This window comes from Artemia sp. Qi Xiang Cuo, chromosome 20 (genome assembly GCF_049724085.1).
Source record: "Artemia sp. Qi Xiang Cuo chromosome 20, ASM4972408v1, whole genome shotgun sequence".
In the NCBI taxonomy this organism is placed as follows: Eukaryota; Metazoa; Arthropoda; class Branchiopoda; order Anostraca; family Artemiidae; genus Artemia; species Artemia sp. Qi Xiang Cuo.
In genome coordinates, this window is record NC_142813.1 from 44710742 (window position 1) to 44726841 (window position 16100).

The 16100-nt window shown below is 38.8% G+C and overlaps 1 protein-coding gene across 1 annotated transcript in view; it reads right to left on the reverse strand.

The window, feature by feature from the left end:
* The window catches only part of LOC148940258 (NFX1-type zinc finger-containing protein 1-like), a 156246-nt gene that overhangs the window by 87992 nt on the left and 52154 nt on the right, over positions 1 to 16100 (reverse strand). Inside the window, exons 9-10 of the mRNA XM_089106117.1 lie at positions 13838 to 14134; positions 8894 to 9352 (exon numbers count right to left, since the gene is read on the reverse strand). Of these exons, the coding sequence (XP_088962243.1) occupies positions 8894 to 9352; positions 13838 to 14134 (756 nt within the window). The remainder of the gene's footprint in view (positions 1 to 8893; positions 9353 to 13837; positions 14135 to 16100) is intronic.

Genomic DNA, 16100 nt, shown 5'->3' on the forward strand with positions numbered 1-16100 from the left:
CACATTAAATATACGATTTGGTTCTTTTGAGGCTTCATAAAATCATACCCGTCGCGAGTACTTGCACAACGGATATTATGTAGGAGGGCCATAGCCTATGTGTGTCTAGACTGGGGAGGGGCGGGCTAATGCCTTAAAAAGATCACTTTTATTCCCAAATTTACATGCTTTCAATGAGCTTTCAGATAAATATAGAAGCAGGGGCGAAGAGGAAAAAATTTAATCTTTAGTTTCTCTTCATTCCAAGGAATATTTTGAGATTAAGCCTGTAATATGAGGGTTTCGGGGGATAGCTTCCCTCTTTTTACAGAAACTTTCGCCAAATTTTAAAAGAGAGTTGGATCAATTAATTTTAGATCAGTTCATCAAAAGTTTTAGCAAATGGAAACTTATATAACGTTAAAAAACGATAAAATTTCCCCAAAAAAGCGGCACAATTTTAATGGAAACCCAAAATATATTAGTGCCCTTGAGTCACAATCTATAAAACATGAAACTTCTTATTTTGTAGAAAAGGTCACGCATGCATTTTTATCCACGGGTGGTCTTATCGACCTCGTTGTCGTAGATTATTAAAAACGAACTCATTCGATTAAAAGGTCTAAATATCTATGATTCGATTAAAGTAAAAAAAAAAAGAGATCAACCTACAGGAAAATGTCAAATTACAGAATGTTGGCCCGTAAAACAGATAATTTTGTTAGAAACAAGAAACAAAATCTTACGAGCAAAAACTCTGAGAGCTGTTGGAAAGATATTTAAAAAGCTTCCCAGTTTCAGAGGCTATACTAGCCGACGGTGTATCATTTGTCCCCAAAAATCCATGCAGCCCATAAAAAATTAGCTGTGATTATAGACCATTTATCCAATAAATCTAACGAAAATAGAGTATCGCAAAACTCCACAGCATTTATTAGGATGCCGGCAAATAGATTCTTTATTGGGGGAGGGAGGTAACTAACATCTCGAGAACCCTCATGCCAAAAAACTAGGGCCAGAGTCTGTTTTATTCAGATTGGCTTGTAACTTAAACTTAGAAGTCCCTGGATCAGGGAGACCTTAATTCCCTAAAAAACAACAGCATAGAATGTCTCCGCAAAATTGCAGCCAAAAGACAAAAAAAAGTTTTCTCATGTGCTTGAAACTTTCAAAGATTTTTGCTTCAGCTAAGTGAGATACACAATTTTTTTTCGGGCGAGGAGGTGTTAGAGGCCCCCGCACTGGCATATCTAGGGGGGCCAAAACCCTGCCTCCCCTCCCCAAAATTTTTCTGGCGCCCTCTTTCCCTATTTTTTTCACTCTCTTTTTTAAAATAAATGTGTCAATTTGGTCAGTTATAGGGACCTTAGTCACATTTTGCCCCCCTCAAGATTTGCTCATTGATGTCCTCGTCACATTCCCCCCCCGCCCAAGATTTTGCTCTAGATCCATCCCTTGGGCCATAAAATTCTTAATCGCTGCAAAAATGGCATGTTACGACAATCTGAATTTACTAACGATGAAAAAAGATTCCATTCTTGACTCTCAGTCCTAAGTCTTAACACACACACCCCCCCCCCCCAAAAAAAAAAAGACAAAGTACATACCCGAGACAGAAAGAGCGCAAAATGAATTGATAAAGACAAAAATTTGAGACTAATTTTGGCTTTTTCGATTCATGACGCCGACAATGAACCTACAATTCATTTCGTCTCTGATATGGCTTCAATTGGCTTTTAAATACAGATTATTATTATTATTATTATTATTATTTCGTGTCTGATAGCTTTCAAAATTAAGGAGAAAGCAGACAGGGCCGGGTAAACCTCGATGAAGACAAAGCAATTTCAGGCTTGCTCATATCTAAAAAACCTTTTTTCTTCAATTGGCTTTAACTTACAGGGGTTTTGGACAGGGACATGAGATCTCAACGAAGACAAAAAATGTCGATAACGATTTGTTTTTTAGAAGATTTGAGGGGGGGGGGCACTGTTATTCACCGTACTTCTTATTTTTTAAATTTGAATAGCCTTGTGATATTTGTTTTTTTTTTTTTTTTTTTTTTTTTTTTTTGTTCATCTTATAATCAATGTAAAGCACATGACCCAAAATTCAAACTTATCTCAGTACAGCGTGGGGGTAACACTTCCCCTTCACAAGCTTTTTAAAGGTTTGAATGGCATTTACATTTAGTGGAAAAGATATGTATTTTGGACACTGTGGTTTTATTCTGTTATTATTTGAAAAAAACTACGTTTTCTAAAGAGTTAAAGAGGCTGAGTTACAAGGTCGAACCTTAAAACGTACAGGGATTAGGAGGCACAGTTGGGGGGCTGCCGCCCCCAAACCCCCGCTTTCGGAGCCTTTAAATAAACAAAAAAAAAATTTAAACTGAAAGTAAGGAGCGACATTAAATCTTAAAACGAACAGAAATTATTCCGTATATGAAAGAGGCTGTGCCCTCCTCAACGCCTCGCTCTTTACGCTAAAGTTTGACTTTCTCACAACTCTTTTTTTAAACAATAAAAACTTTAGCGTAAAGAGCGAGGCGTTGAGGAGGGCACAGCCCCTTTCATATACGGAATAATTTCTGTTCGTTTTAAGATTTAATGTCGCTCCTTACTTTCAGTTTAAAATTTTTTTTTTTATTTAAAGGCTGCGAAAGCGGGGGTTTGGGGGCGGCAGCCCCCCAACTGTGCCTCCTAATCCCTGTACGTTTTAAGGTTCGACCTTGTAACTCAGCCTCTTTAACTCTTTAGAAAACGTAGTTTTTTTCAAATAATTTCTGCACGTTTTTGTACAGTTTATTACTTATTATTGCTTGACTAACTGTTAGCTGATCGTGTCAGGAGTTAAAGTTGGGGGGCTGCCGCCCCCCAAACCCCCCCCACTTGAACATTATTTTGTTAAGGCTTTTAATTACTGAATACTCAAATCACGTCGTAAAGGGTGCCTCCTAATCCCAGGTACGTTTTAAGGTTCGAACTTGTGACTCAGCCTCTTTAACAGCCCCCCCAACTGTGCCTCCTAATCCCTGTACGTTTTAAGGGTTGACCTTGTAACTCAGCCTCTTTAACTCTTTAGAAAACGTAGTTTTTTTCAAATAATTTCTGCACGTTTTTGTACAGTTTATTACTTATTATTGTTTGACTAACTGTTAGCTGATCGTGTCAGGAGTTGAAGTTGGGGGCTGCCGCCCCCCAAACCCCCCGCTCTTGAACATTCTTGTGTTAAGGCTTTTGATTCCTGAATACTCAAATCACGTCGTACAGGGTGCCTCCTAATCCCTGTACGTTTTAAGGTTCGAACTTGGGACTCAGCCTCTTTAACAGCCCCCCCAACTGTGCCTCCTAATCCCTGTACGTTTTAAGGGTTGACCTTGTAACTCAGCCTCTTTAACTCTTTAGAAAACGTAGTTTTTTTCAAATAATACACATAAACAGGTTAGACATGCTTTGTTATGAAAATTGACGCGCAGATATTTTCATAACAAAGCATGTCTAACCTGTTTATCTGTATTATTTGAAAAAAACTAAGGTTTTTCGTATATGTAAATTCGGGGGATAATTTTTTCGGTCTGAAAATATCAAAAGGCCCTAACAGGTCGAATTCTGCTTCGAATGAGTCCTCAGTCACCCGGATCCGGTGCCAACGGGGGCCTGTAGGCGTGGATAAGAAAAAAAAGAGAAATGAATTTTAAGTGGCTATATTTGGTTTTTGGAAAACAGGAAGGAGTGATCGATTGAGCTGAAGGAGTAATCAGATTGAGCTGAAATTTTGAGAATAAGCTCCCGGGCCCTAGGACAGCTCAACTTCTAAATTTAAGCCCACTCGGACAACGTTTAAGGGGGCTGTGGTGGGAGGGTCCAAACTTCCGGCCCAGTTTACCCCATGAAGATAAAGTCGGAGGAGGATGAAATTTTGCAAGTTTCTTAGTTTGAGCTTGGGCTACAAAATGCGATTACCGCCGTCTCTCTGCGAACTCTAGGACCTGAAATCGCTTAACATCGTGGTGGGTCGCCTCTTTATAGAGGCACAAGTGTGCCTCCTTGATGACATGTAAAGCAAAACAAAAAAAGAAAATCACGGTAATAATCTTACAGGAGAGACCTAACGAAAGCAGATTGGTTGTTTAAAATATAAAAATCTTTATTCATCAAAGCCTTATGATATTTTATTTTTCAATGATAAATTAAAAGAAAGAAATTGTTTGAAAAGTTTTATTTTCAGCAAAACGCAAATGTGGCTCTAGTCTTTAGAAGGTTGAGAAGGGTGTTGCCGGTGCGGTAATTTTTGTTCGTTTTAAGTTTGACCTGATTATTCATTTTAATTTCTGTTTGTTATAGGATTCACCGATAAACATGTGTATTATCTTTATGGTTGATGTTTATTCATTTCAATCTCTGTTCGATTTGGGTTTTATTAATTAATTCATAGTAACTTATGTCAATTCATCAATCAATCAATCAATTTATTAATACTAAAAAAACAATTACAAACGTAAGGTTTTTACACGCCCAAGAAGCTAGGCTTGTAAAGGGCCAACAAAGCAAAATAAGACAATATTATAAAGCACATAAAAAAAAACATACATATACAGAAAAAAAGAAAAGAAAAAACAAAATAAAAAAAAAATGGATCAAGAGACTTTAGTGAAATAGGGGATTTAGAAGGAAACTTAACATATGGCTAAAAAAATATTTAAACGAAGAAGAGATTAAAAATTAGGATTGAATGAAAAAAAAATGTTAATCAGAAAAATATATTAAATGAAGAAAGAGAGACATATAAATTGGGATTGAATGTCAGACATAAATTAGGATGTCCGTTTCATGATTGAATTAATATGACTATTTCTCCTAGTTTTAAATTTTACTATGACTCTAGTTTTCCCTGAAACACCTCTTTTCTGAAAAAACTAATTTTTTTAATCAGTTATAATAAATAAATAAAAATGTAGCTGAATTATGATTATCCCATCTCAATTGAACTCCTTAAAAATGGCGATCCGTCAATGTCCATTCCATGTACATGCTTGAAATCTAGATAGACCGGCCTAAATCTTTCAAAGTTGATAACTGGCGGTATTTGCTAACAAAAAATAACTAAAAACTAATTTGCAACCCATCATTTCCAATGTCCGCCAACAACTTATCATCAAAATTAAGCGCGTTATGTTCTAAATCACTCAGTCTTCCAACAAAATTACTGCTCAGATCAACAGAAGTAGAAAAACAGGAGACACAAAAACGAAGGAAAAGAAGAAATAAGATAAACTCTACGAGACTACTAATAAACAAGTGTTGTTTAATACTGTGTGGCGCTCTGAAACGATCCTGTCAGACTGAAAGACAGGCTTACTTGCGCAAGTCAACAAGAGGAAAGACAGTAAAGCAGAATGTAATAACTATCGTGGCATAACTCTGCTCTCGTTACTTGGCAGGCTCTTCGCCACGCTGCTCAAGTGGACAACAAAGTATCTCCACCCCCTTCGTTGCCCAGCAAGTTGAGTTCATGCCGGGTAGGTCTTCTATTGAGCAAATCCATAAAATTAGACAGCAGATAGAGAACACTCCAGAATAAAAAATTAAGGCATACATTGCCTTCGTCGATTTTCTATCCGCTTTCGACACTGTCGAAAGAAAGTCACTGTTGCTGATCCTTCAATCTGCTGGTGTACCTAAGAAAATTTTCAATCCGTTCAAAGAACTACACAATAAAGTCGAAAGCGCTGTCATTGTAAATGGCCAGCTCTCATCACATTTTCAAATTCGAAACGGTGTTCGGCAAGGCTATGCTGCTGCTCCCAAACTCTTCAAGTATGTCATGGACCATCTTCTCAACAAAACACTGCTGGTGCATCCGTTTGGCATCGATTTTGCTGGAAGAGTTCTGTCAGATGTTGAGATGTTCTGTCAGATTATTGCTGACGATGTTGCATTGATATGCAAAAATCTCGCTAACATCAAAACTGCCCTGGAAAAGCTAGCATCTACTGCAGAAAGTTTGTTTTAAATGTAAGCTGGACCAAGACCAAAATACTGCCTGTGGACAACACACCATGCAGCCCCCTTAAAACTATAGAAGTACGTGGCCAAAATGTTGAGATAGTCAAGCAGTTCACCTACCTTGGCTCAATTGTCTGCTCAAATGGAGATCTAGATGCAGAGATATCAGCAAGAGTGGCAAAGGCGAACTCAGTTTTTGGCCGTCTTCAGAGAAGAATATCCCACAAACCCAGATCAGCCGTCTCACAAAAGCTTGTATCTACTCGGCCTCGGTAGCAAGTGTTGTGCTGTACTCGTTAGAGACTTGGTCTTTGACTAAGTCGCAGACGATGAAGGTAGATGCTATCCAGACAAAACACCTCCGTAAAATCGAATACGTTAGGTGGATCGACAGGGTACGGAAAATGGATATCCTCCGGTCCTTTAAATTACCACCCTTGTCCGAACAGCTTGAGTCCCGCTCGCTGCTTTGGTACGGTTATTTGCTTCGCCTACCCACTGAAACACCTGCCCGACTGATATTCGAATTCGATCCAACTGCAAACGCCTGGAAATAGCCGAGAGGTCGACCACATATGAAATGGGTGGATAGCATCCGCATTCAACTCACAGCGTGAGGCATTGACCTCAGCGAAGCTCCTTCCCTCACCCAGAACAGATCACTCTAGAGATGACTAAAGGAACTGACGTCTGGTTCCCTCTACGCTGGTGACGCTGCCGAGTAAGGGTTTTTCACAGTGAAATCTGCAGGCAATGCTACTTTTAGAAGCTATATTATTCATCAATCATAATCAATAATCACCAGAAAAATTATGATTGGAATAAATTTTTATAACTATTTATATAATCAAAAATTAATTTAATATAATTAATATAATGCAATAAGTGTAATAAAGTAATTAGTATAATATTAATATAATTAATAAATAAGACAAATAAGAATAATTACCAGTTGCATGACCAGTTAGCCTGAGATGAAACATTATCCTGACACAAAACAGTCAATAGCATAATACAAAAGAAAAACAGAAATTCATCTGATTGGTTTATTCCATTTCATTTCAAAAAGCTTGCAAGTCAAGCTTCCTTATAAAAGAAAATCTGTCAACAATAAAGTAACTAGCTCTAGTCCTTTAAAACAAAAATTCACATTTTAATCTTTTCATCTATATTGTCATAAATCTCTTAAAGATCCCGAGAAAGCACTTAATTTTTTTCCGATGCTCTAGAAAATAATATTTAAGCAGACTTTAAAGCTTAAAACAAGCTCAAATATGGCGCAAGAGTAATACTTTTAAGTGTTGCTCTTGTTTTCAATCCCCTCTTTCTTATTTCAAATTAAAAACCCATTCAAGGAATTATGTAGGAAGGTACGATTTTTAAGTGGCTAAAAGGTCACTACTTTAGAACACGAGTTAAAGCTGCTTGAGATGTGGAAAGGCTCCATGTCTCTACCACTAAAATAACAAGAAATTGTTTTTTGACTTATTCCCGTAATTATGCTTTCAATCATACAATACGATAAGAAGGGTCATTCCCAGGGGGGAGGGGGTTAACCCTCCCCCCCCCACCCACACACACAAACACAAAAAAAATATTTTGCCCGACTCGTAAAAACGTGACAAAATTGAATATGAAAATTTTTTTATGTGTTTTTGATGTTTTTTTTTTAGTAAAATTCCCACCCATAGAAAAAAATCCTTTCGTAATCCTCCCCCCTGAAAAAAACTGGATAAGGCCCAAGTGATAAGCGGATTCTGCAGGATTCTGCGTAAGTCAATAACACTCCTATATTTAGGCTGAAGTTGGTGGTTGGAGGGTAGAGGGAATAACCAAATGCCTAAGCTCCTTCACTAGTCAGGAAAAAAAAATCCTTGCGTAATATCGCTTCAAATTAGGCACGAAATGTCTACCTTTCGACTAAAAAGTTTGCTATGAAAGCAGAGGGTGATAAAGAATCACAGGTCTACTTTGTGCCTGTTAAGTAGTTCATCGAGGGCGGTCCGGCCAATGTAATAAATTTGAGTCAAAGTTTGAAGTTCGATTTCGCCACATTACTGAAGTTCGATTTTGCCACATTACTTTGGGACCCGTCGTCAATTATTTTTTTTGTTAATGTGTAAAATCCTTAACATTTCGTCTTTAATGGCCCTTTATTCTCGACCCCACTCAAGAATTATGCTGTATAAAACTCGAAAACAAACTCTCTGTCTTAAGAGACAATTAGCTTAGGCACAGTGAAAAACAAGTGGTGGGGAGACAGAATACATTAGACTTTTATAATTTAGGCTATATGTTTGCACATTAGGGGGGGGGGGTTAAATATTGAGACAGTATGTATTTAGAAAACAATTCTTACTTCATAATATGCAGAATAATTTTAGCTGACACATTTTGCATGCACACCCGCTATACTTTACCCCCACCCCCCTAATATTGCCAATATATAGCCCAAATTCGTCTCTAAAGTTTTATATTTTCATCTTATTTTGGCATTTTTCATTAGGATTAACCTAACTTCACTTCTGGAGTGGGGTCGCTATAACAAAAAAAAGTACCGATAATATAACTAGGCCAAGACTAGCCTAAAAAATAAAACATACTAGCTTAGTTAAGGTAGGGCCAGAATACGTCCCTGTGGCAGGATAAGCAGACCTTACTTTATTAGAGTTGCTTCAAAATAATTAATTTCACATCTTTGTGACATCAGCCTACCAAAAGTTGGAAGCTGAGTGAGAAAAAAATAAATAAATTGTTGGTCCACACTGCCAAGCCCATTTACAGTTTGAAAATAAGTTTTTCTTAGAAACGGTATAAATGGCTGCTTATCAATAAGTTACTCCCTCCATCTCCACTCTTAACAATAAACAAGCTTTTAGAAATCAAATTAAAATTTAATCACTTACGTTAGGATGACAAAATCTGCAGCACGAGTGGCCACAGTCAAGCCGAAAATCGCACGGAATAATACAATATCCATTTGGGCTTCTAGAACATGGGACTTCGCCCGTATGCCCGCATGCAGGTATGATCTTTTCTACTTTCTTCATACAAATAAAATCGGCTGGATTCTTGTGGCAGAGCATGAGAGCCGTGTGACCACACTGCAAAGTCTTTTCTACTTCAACCATGCAGTTTCCACATCGTTCATAACATCTTTTATTACATTTATGATTGAAGCTACAGAGATACTTTTCACAAGCCTTTGTACATTTCGTCGCATTATGTTGTCGGTCTGTGAGATGACAAATGCTTGGACATACATGACCACAAGGCAGAGGTGTATTGCAAGGAAGTGAACAACCACCTTCAGTAACCTTTCTGAAATCCTCATCTCTCGAAACTGCAGTCACGGTACCGTGGACCTATAACAAAAATTCATGAGTGATCTGAATTATTTTTCAAGGTACTGCTCTGGAGGGGGAAGGATCCTGGGTATTTATTTTGAAAGGAGGTGGATTGCCAGCCTTCCCTGGACATGTCCTAGGGACTGCTCACCCAGATTAAACCTTATTAGTAGAGAGAAACAATACAAGGAGGGGAAAGAGCATGCTTCCATATTTATACTAGAAATAACATATATCTAGATTACATTACGAAAGAACATGGCGTGTTACAGCAACCTTGGGTCAGTTTCGCCAACACAGGTGTTGCGGGAGCAAAATTTGGTTCTACCTCTTTGTTGTCGAGTAAATGCTTAAGTCTAAGCCTTAGGAACAGTAGCTCTCAAGAAGACTTTCTTCAAAAAAAAAAAAAAAAAAAAAAAAAAAAAAAAAAAAAAAAAAAAAAAAAAACCTTAAAGACAGTCTGACATACACTGTGTTCTTAAAATAAATCTTGGTTCTGTATTTCCTGACAACCAATCAATGTTATTAAATACAACGCATATAACCAATGGTTTGTTAGTTTGCAGCAAATTAATTTTTAACCCAATTTAACCAAAAATTTGAACTCAAAATTTAACCAAGTAAACATAACCAAAATTTAACCCAATTTATGCTGTTGTTTCTAAAACTGCATCATGTACAAGCTAAAGCTACGTTAATTTGCCTTAAAACATAACATTCATTTATTGTTCCCAATATATCTTGACTTACTTGACTTAAGGCTCCTGCCGAGGGTTTGGCGTAGAGAACGATGAGACTAGGTACCTCCAGGTTGACCTATTGCTTGCCAGGATCACAGCTTCTTCCACCGAGATGTGGGCTTGGGTGAGGACTTCATTGGCTTTGTCTTTCCACCTAATGGGTGGGAGTCCTCTGGGTCGTTTCCATCCGTGGAGGGTGGGGTCAAAGTCAAATGCGACCCGTGCTGGGGCGTCACATGGCCTTCGAAGGAGGTGGCCGTACCACCGAACAGTACGCTGGGCGAGCTGCGTCGAGAAAGGAGTTTGAGCCGTACGTGATAGGAGAGTCTGGTTGCTAACGAAGTCAGTCCAGTGAAGTCTTTCGATTCTTCGGAGATGTTTTGTCTGAGCGACATCGACGGCGCTGAGGATAGATTTGGCAGCTGGCCATGTCTCCGCTCCATACAGCAGGACGGTGCTGACTGACGCATTGTAGATGCGCATTTGGTAAAGCGGCTTATGTTTGGCTTTCGCCAGATGCTGCTAAGCCTCCCAACAAGTGCTGAAGCTTTGGAAATTTGAGATGTAAGCTCTTTTGTGATCAAGCCATCATTTGACAGAATAGATCACAGGTAAGTGAAGTCTTCAGCCACATCGTCTTGGTTGCTTCCAATGTTGACTTCCTTTACAGTAACACGGGACGTGGGGGTCTCAAGGAGTATAGCTGTAGTTTTCTGCTAATTGATCTTTAGTCCAGCTTTTAAGGGTTCTTCAGGAAGCAACTGGGGAGTATTGGTAATCTTATCAACGGTCCTCGCACCTAGCGCTAGTTCGTTGGCAAATTCCGCATCAGAGAGTACCTGGTCTCCGAACTGAAGACCGAATTGAAGGCGATACATCGTGCTGGCCATAATATGGTCTATGACGCAGTTGAAAAGCTCGGGAGCGGCGGTGCAACCTTGACGGACGCCAGTCTTCACCGGGAATGTCGGACTACGTCTTACGAAAACTTGCACGCAGCTTTCCATATCCTCATACAGATTTTCAAAGAATGAGTAATATTTCTTGGGTAGACCCGTAGTTCTTAGTATCAGCCAAAGTGAATTGTAATCAACAGAGTTAAAAGCAGCCTTAAAGTCCACGAACGCGATGTACGCTTTTTGGTGGAACTCCTGCGTCTTCTCCATCAACTGGCGCACAGTAAACATTTGCTCCGTCGATGACCTGCCGGGCATGAATCCGGCTTGCTGGACTCTTCTCTTTCTACGCAAAAAGGTGGAACACCTGTCCAGGAGTGACATGGCGAAGAGTTTACCAGGAACGGAGAGAAGCGTGATCCCACGATAGTTGGAGCAGATTTGACGGCTGCCATCTACCACTGAGCCATTACTGCATAAATGCTTCACCAATATTGTTTTTTATGGAATAAAAATTTGTTTACAAGATACACCGCTTGGAAATTTTGAGGGTGCACAACTTCTTTAATGTGGTACAGACCGAAGAAAAAGTCCGGATTCACTCTAAAATGGGCAGGTGACAAAAGGTAGGCCTGTAACACACAGACCTACTTTCCGCCTCCTCATACCACCTCCTCCATTGCTACTCCTCCTAACACCACCCCTTCCAGCCCAGTTTTTGCTGTAAGGTAAGCATGTTTCCCCTTGTTGAACTAGAATTATCTATTTGAACCAGAATAACAGAAAGATTTTCCATTAAAACGATAAATTAAGCACAAGGCGCCAACGGCCCCTCCATAATCCCCAATAGGGTACTCCATCATACCCCTTTAGCCCTCTTATTGTTAATATCCTCGAAAAAAGGTAGGTACGTTGTACCATGCTTGAAGCGGTATTTCGCAAGGATACTGAGACCAAAGTGGGCCCGTTTCCTCTCTAATGTCCCTTCTTCTATACCTCATAACTGACGTCTCAGTCGTCTCAGAGCCAATTTTATGGCTGAATAAAAATTTATTTTGAGACGCCCAGTCGTCTCACAACCAATTTCATGGCTGAAATGCAGGCATGTCGTAGCGTATTGGAAGTGGAATGATGCAGGTATTTCGGTTGGTATTGTTAGAAGCACAAAGTGGGTCCAGAACATCTCTAATGCTCCCTCTTCCTTGTCGTCTCACAACCGGTTTTTTGGGCTGAAAGGTAAACATGTCGCTGCTTGTGTGAAGTGGATTCATCCCAAGGATTTTCAATCCGAAACTATTGTAGGTATAGAGTGGTCTGGTAGTCCCTCCTTTACTCCAACCCCCCGGTCATTACTACCTTTTTAACAGAAAGATAGGCTAGTCACACCTTAACGTGTCCCAGGAGGCCCTCTATTACCATTCCATACTCCAATCGCCAACTTCAAGCTGAAAGATAGATATCGTAAATAGTTGAATCAGAATTGTGGAAGGATTTTCAAACTACATGATTGGAGGACCAAAGAGGAACCAAACCTCTCTCAAAACACTCCCTCCACCCCTTCAACAGATTTGTGGTAAAAAGGTAGGAATATAACACCATGTTTGAACCAGAAATACATTTTATATTAGCATGATTGGAGGCAATGTATGACTATGGGTGTTTCAAGATTCCCTCTCCTTCTCGCTGTTAATTATTTTTTCCAGAGATTAATTTTTTTTTATCTTCATTTTTTTTTTTTTAGTTGCACTTTCCTTAAAGCGGAGTCAAACAAAATTTTTTATGCATAATAGTAGAGGTTTAAAGTGGGCCTGAGGCCAATCCAATACCCCCTCCCCCACATACACATACACACTTCACTCCCACCACCGATTTTTCAGCTGAAGGGTGGGGATTTTGCATCTTGTTTGAACTAAAAGCCCAAAAGGATTTTTAATCGGTATGACTGGAGGACCAAAGGGGATCATAGGCCCCTCTACATTAACGCTCACGCCAACTTCTTTAATACCAAGGCAAGCAAGCCGTACGCTTTTTGAACCAGAATCAAACACAAAAGTCCTAATCAACATGACTGAAGGACCAAAGTGGCTCGGTCCAAACCCCCGTCCTTCCCATAGGCCCGCCAATTTTTTGGCGGAGAGGTAGTCATATTGCACCTTGTTTAAGGTTTATGAAAGGTAATTTATGAAAGGTTAAGGTAAGGCACCTTGTTTAAGGTTTAAGGCCTTTGAAAGATTTGGTATGTTATTTTTCTGGTCTCGTAATGTTTTCCTTTCTGTATGAATGATGAAAATTTTGCTATCATAGCATAGCTGAGATTCACTTTTATATATTTACCGACTTGAATTTTCTAAATTTATTTCTAAGCAATATTATAATTCTGGATTGGTGAATACATAGACCTGAGATAAGTGAATCCCATGACATGAGTATCTTATCCTTTTGTTGTAAGTTACAGCTGTCGGCTCGTCGTGAAACAGAGTTTAACAAAGCGGACATACCTAAAGTGAAATCACGTGAGGAATTTCAATCTGTATTTGTGGTGGACCAAATTTGGACCCTAACCCCTTAAGACATCCCTCCCAACCCTTGAAATGTAAAACTTTTAGCAGAAATGGTAGCCATGTTGCCCCTTCTTTGAACCCTCGCCTAAGGATTTTCAATGTTGGAAAACCAAAGTGGGGGCGGGGATGTACCAACAGTTGCAGGTATTATGTCCAGTTACTGTAAGTTTAGACGTTCCGCAAATCAGACCTTGTTATCTTTAGCTAAAGACTTTGTCAGTGTTACTGGTAGGCTGCCAGGGATAGAACTGATTTCTTACGGGGAGGGCCCCACCCCTTTACATCTTAGTTATCCCCAACACTTACTTGACAAATAAGCTCCAAGTCAGTACCAATTTGGTGATGTTCACTTAGTGTTGTACGAATACTTTTCCAAATCTTGCTTTTCGAATCCAAATTGTCCATATTACCAATAATAAAGAGGCCTTGTTTGGCCCTAGATAGAGCAACACAAACACGATTTTCGATGGACAAGAAACCAATCCTTGAGTCAATATTCGATCGAACTAAGGACAAAATGATGATGTCGTTTTCTTCCCCTTGAAAGTTGTCAACTATAGTAATACGGACATCACGCAAAATACCAAAACGAGTCTTTCTCAGCTAAAAAGAAACAAAACAGAATTTGAATCTTACATAAAACTTTCCTTAAAACCTAAGAAAAGGACTCTAATGAATTCTTAATTAACGACAGAAGCTGACATTTATTAGCAGCAGCATTTTTCTTCTTTATTCGAGAAAAAATCCTATTTTTTTATTTTTCCAGTGGTATTCTAAAGTAGATTTAAGCTATAGAAAATACGAAAAAATACATTCCTAGGAGTGAAATGTGTACCTTTCAATCGTGAAAACATAGTTTTTTAGCAAAAATTCCTCAGAAAATTTTTTGAGAGAACGAAATTTTCAACAAGAAAATCCTCATAACCTTTACAAAAAAAGCACACCTATATTCACATCATTGACGCAATTCTAAGAAAGAGAAAGAGACAGTCTTATTAGTGAAGTATATTAGCAACTTATCCCAAAATGTAATTTAAACCAAAGTTAGATTTAGAAATACTGTCGATAAAGTTTTAAGAGCAGAACAGTTTGAATTTAAGAATGGGAGAGGATGCGTCGACCAAATTTCCACTATTAGATTAATAATTGAGAAGGGCCTGTGTCATCAAACCCCTTTAGTCCTCAGTTTTATAGATTATGACCAAATACTTGATTCAGCTGATAGAAGAGCTTTAGCGAGGGTCCTATTCTTGCATAAAATACCAGATGCATACATTAAAGTAATTAGTGTTATGTACAAGAACAGCATTGCTGCGGTTAACATAGGAAATAAGGTTATTAGGTGGTTTCGTATTAAATCAGGAGCTAAGTGAGGTTGCGTCCGATCCACATTTATGTGGGTTATTTTGATGGACTCTATCCTGAGGGGCACAGCAAAGGCAATGGGAGAACACAGAATCAAATGGGGAAGTAAAACTCTCCTGGAATTAGATTATGCTGATGAGTAAGTGAAGGTGAAAAGGTGATGTCGGGTAACGAGAAGATCGATCAAATGGACAGTTTTTTATTCTTTAATTTTTGTTTTTCCAGAGGTGATCGTATCGACCCAGAGGTCCTAGAATATCGGCAGAGGGCTCATTAAAACGGAAATTACAAGTTCTAGTGCTCTCTTTAAGTGACCAAAAGATTAGAGGGCAACTAGGCCTCCTCCCACGCCCCTTTTTTCCAAAAATCGTTCGATAAAATTTTTAGATAGCCATTTTGTTCAGAATAGTTGAAAGACCGAATAAATATGCCTTTAGAGATAACATGACCCCCCACAGTCCCTGGGGAAAGGTCTTTGTTATAAAGTTTGCCCATTGTTTACTTATAGTATTTGTTATTGGGAAGTATACAATATACATGCATGTTTCAGGTTGGGGTGGGCACGAATTTTCTGCTGGGGGAATTTCTCACTGGGATAATATCCATGGGGAGGGAAGTTTCCAGGGAGTTAAATATTCAGGTGAAACTTTACAGAGGGTATTTGCCAGAATTAATATACGGAATTCTTCATATATCTTGCTTTCTCTTTGCCGATTCAATTTTATGCGTGGAGATGTTAAGGGTAAGTGTCCGGGGGTTTTCACCATGATTGAATTGTCTAGAGAATATATCCATCGGGAAGAGGGATTTTTCCGCGGAGGTGGAGCCAGATTTCCCGGCATTGTTTAAAAAACAATCGGAACTTAAAAAAAAAAACAGAAATTATTACGTATATGATGGGGTTGCGCCCTCCTCAACACCTCGCTCTTAAGTACTAAAAAACTTTAGCGTAAAGAGCGAGGTGTGGAAGATGGGGCAACCTCCCTCATAAACGTAATAGTTTCAGTTTGTTTTAAGTTTTAATGTTGCTCCTTACTTTCAGTTGAAAAAAAAAGTTTTTTCATTTAATTTCTATAGGGTTATGTATACTGGATATGGTAAATTAGTGCAAATAGTCTAATGCGTCTTTTCGCCAGAAAATTTCATTGGCTAAATGCCAAAAAGGAAATTCAAATAATTAAATGGAAGTGTCGTTCCATTGGCT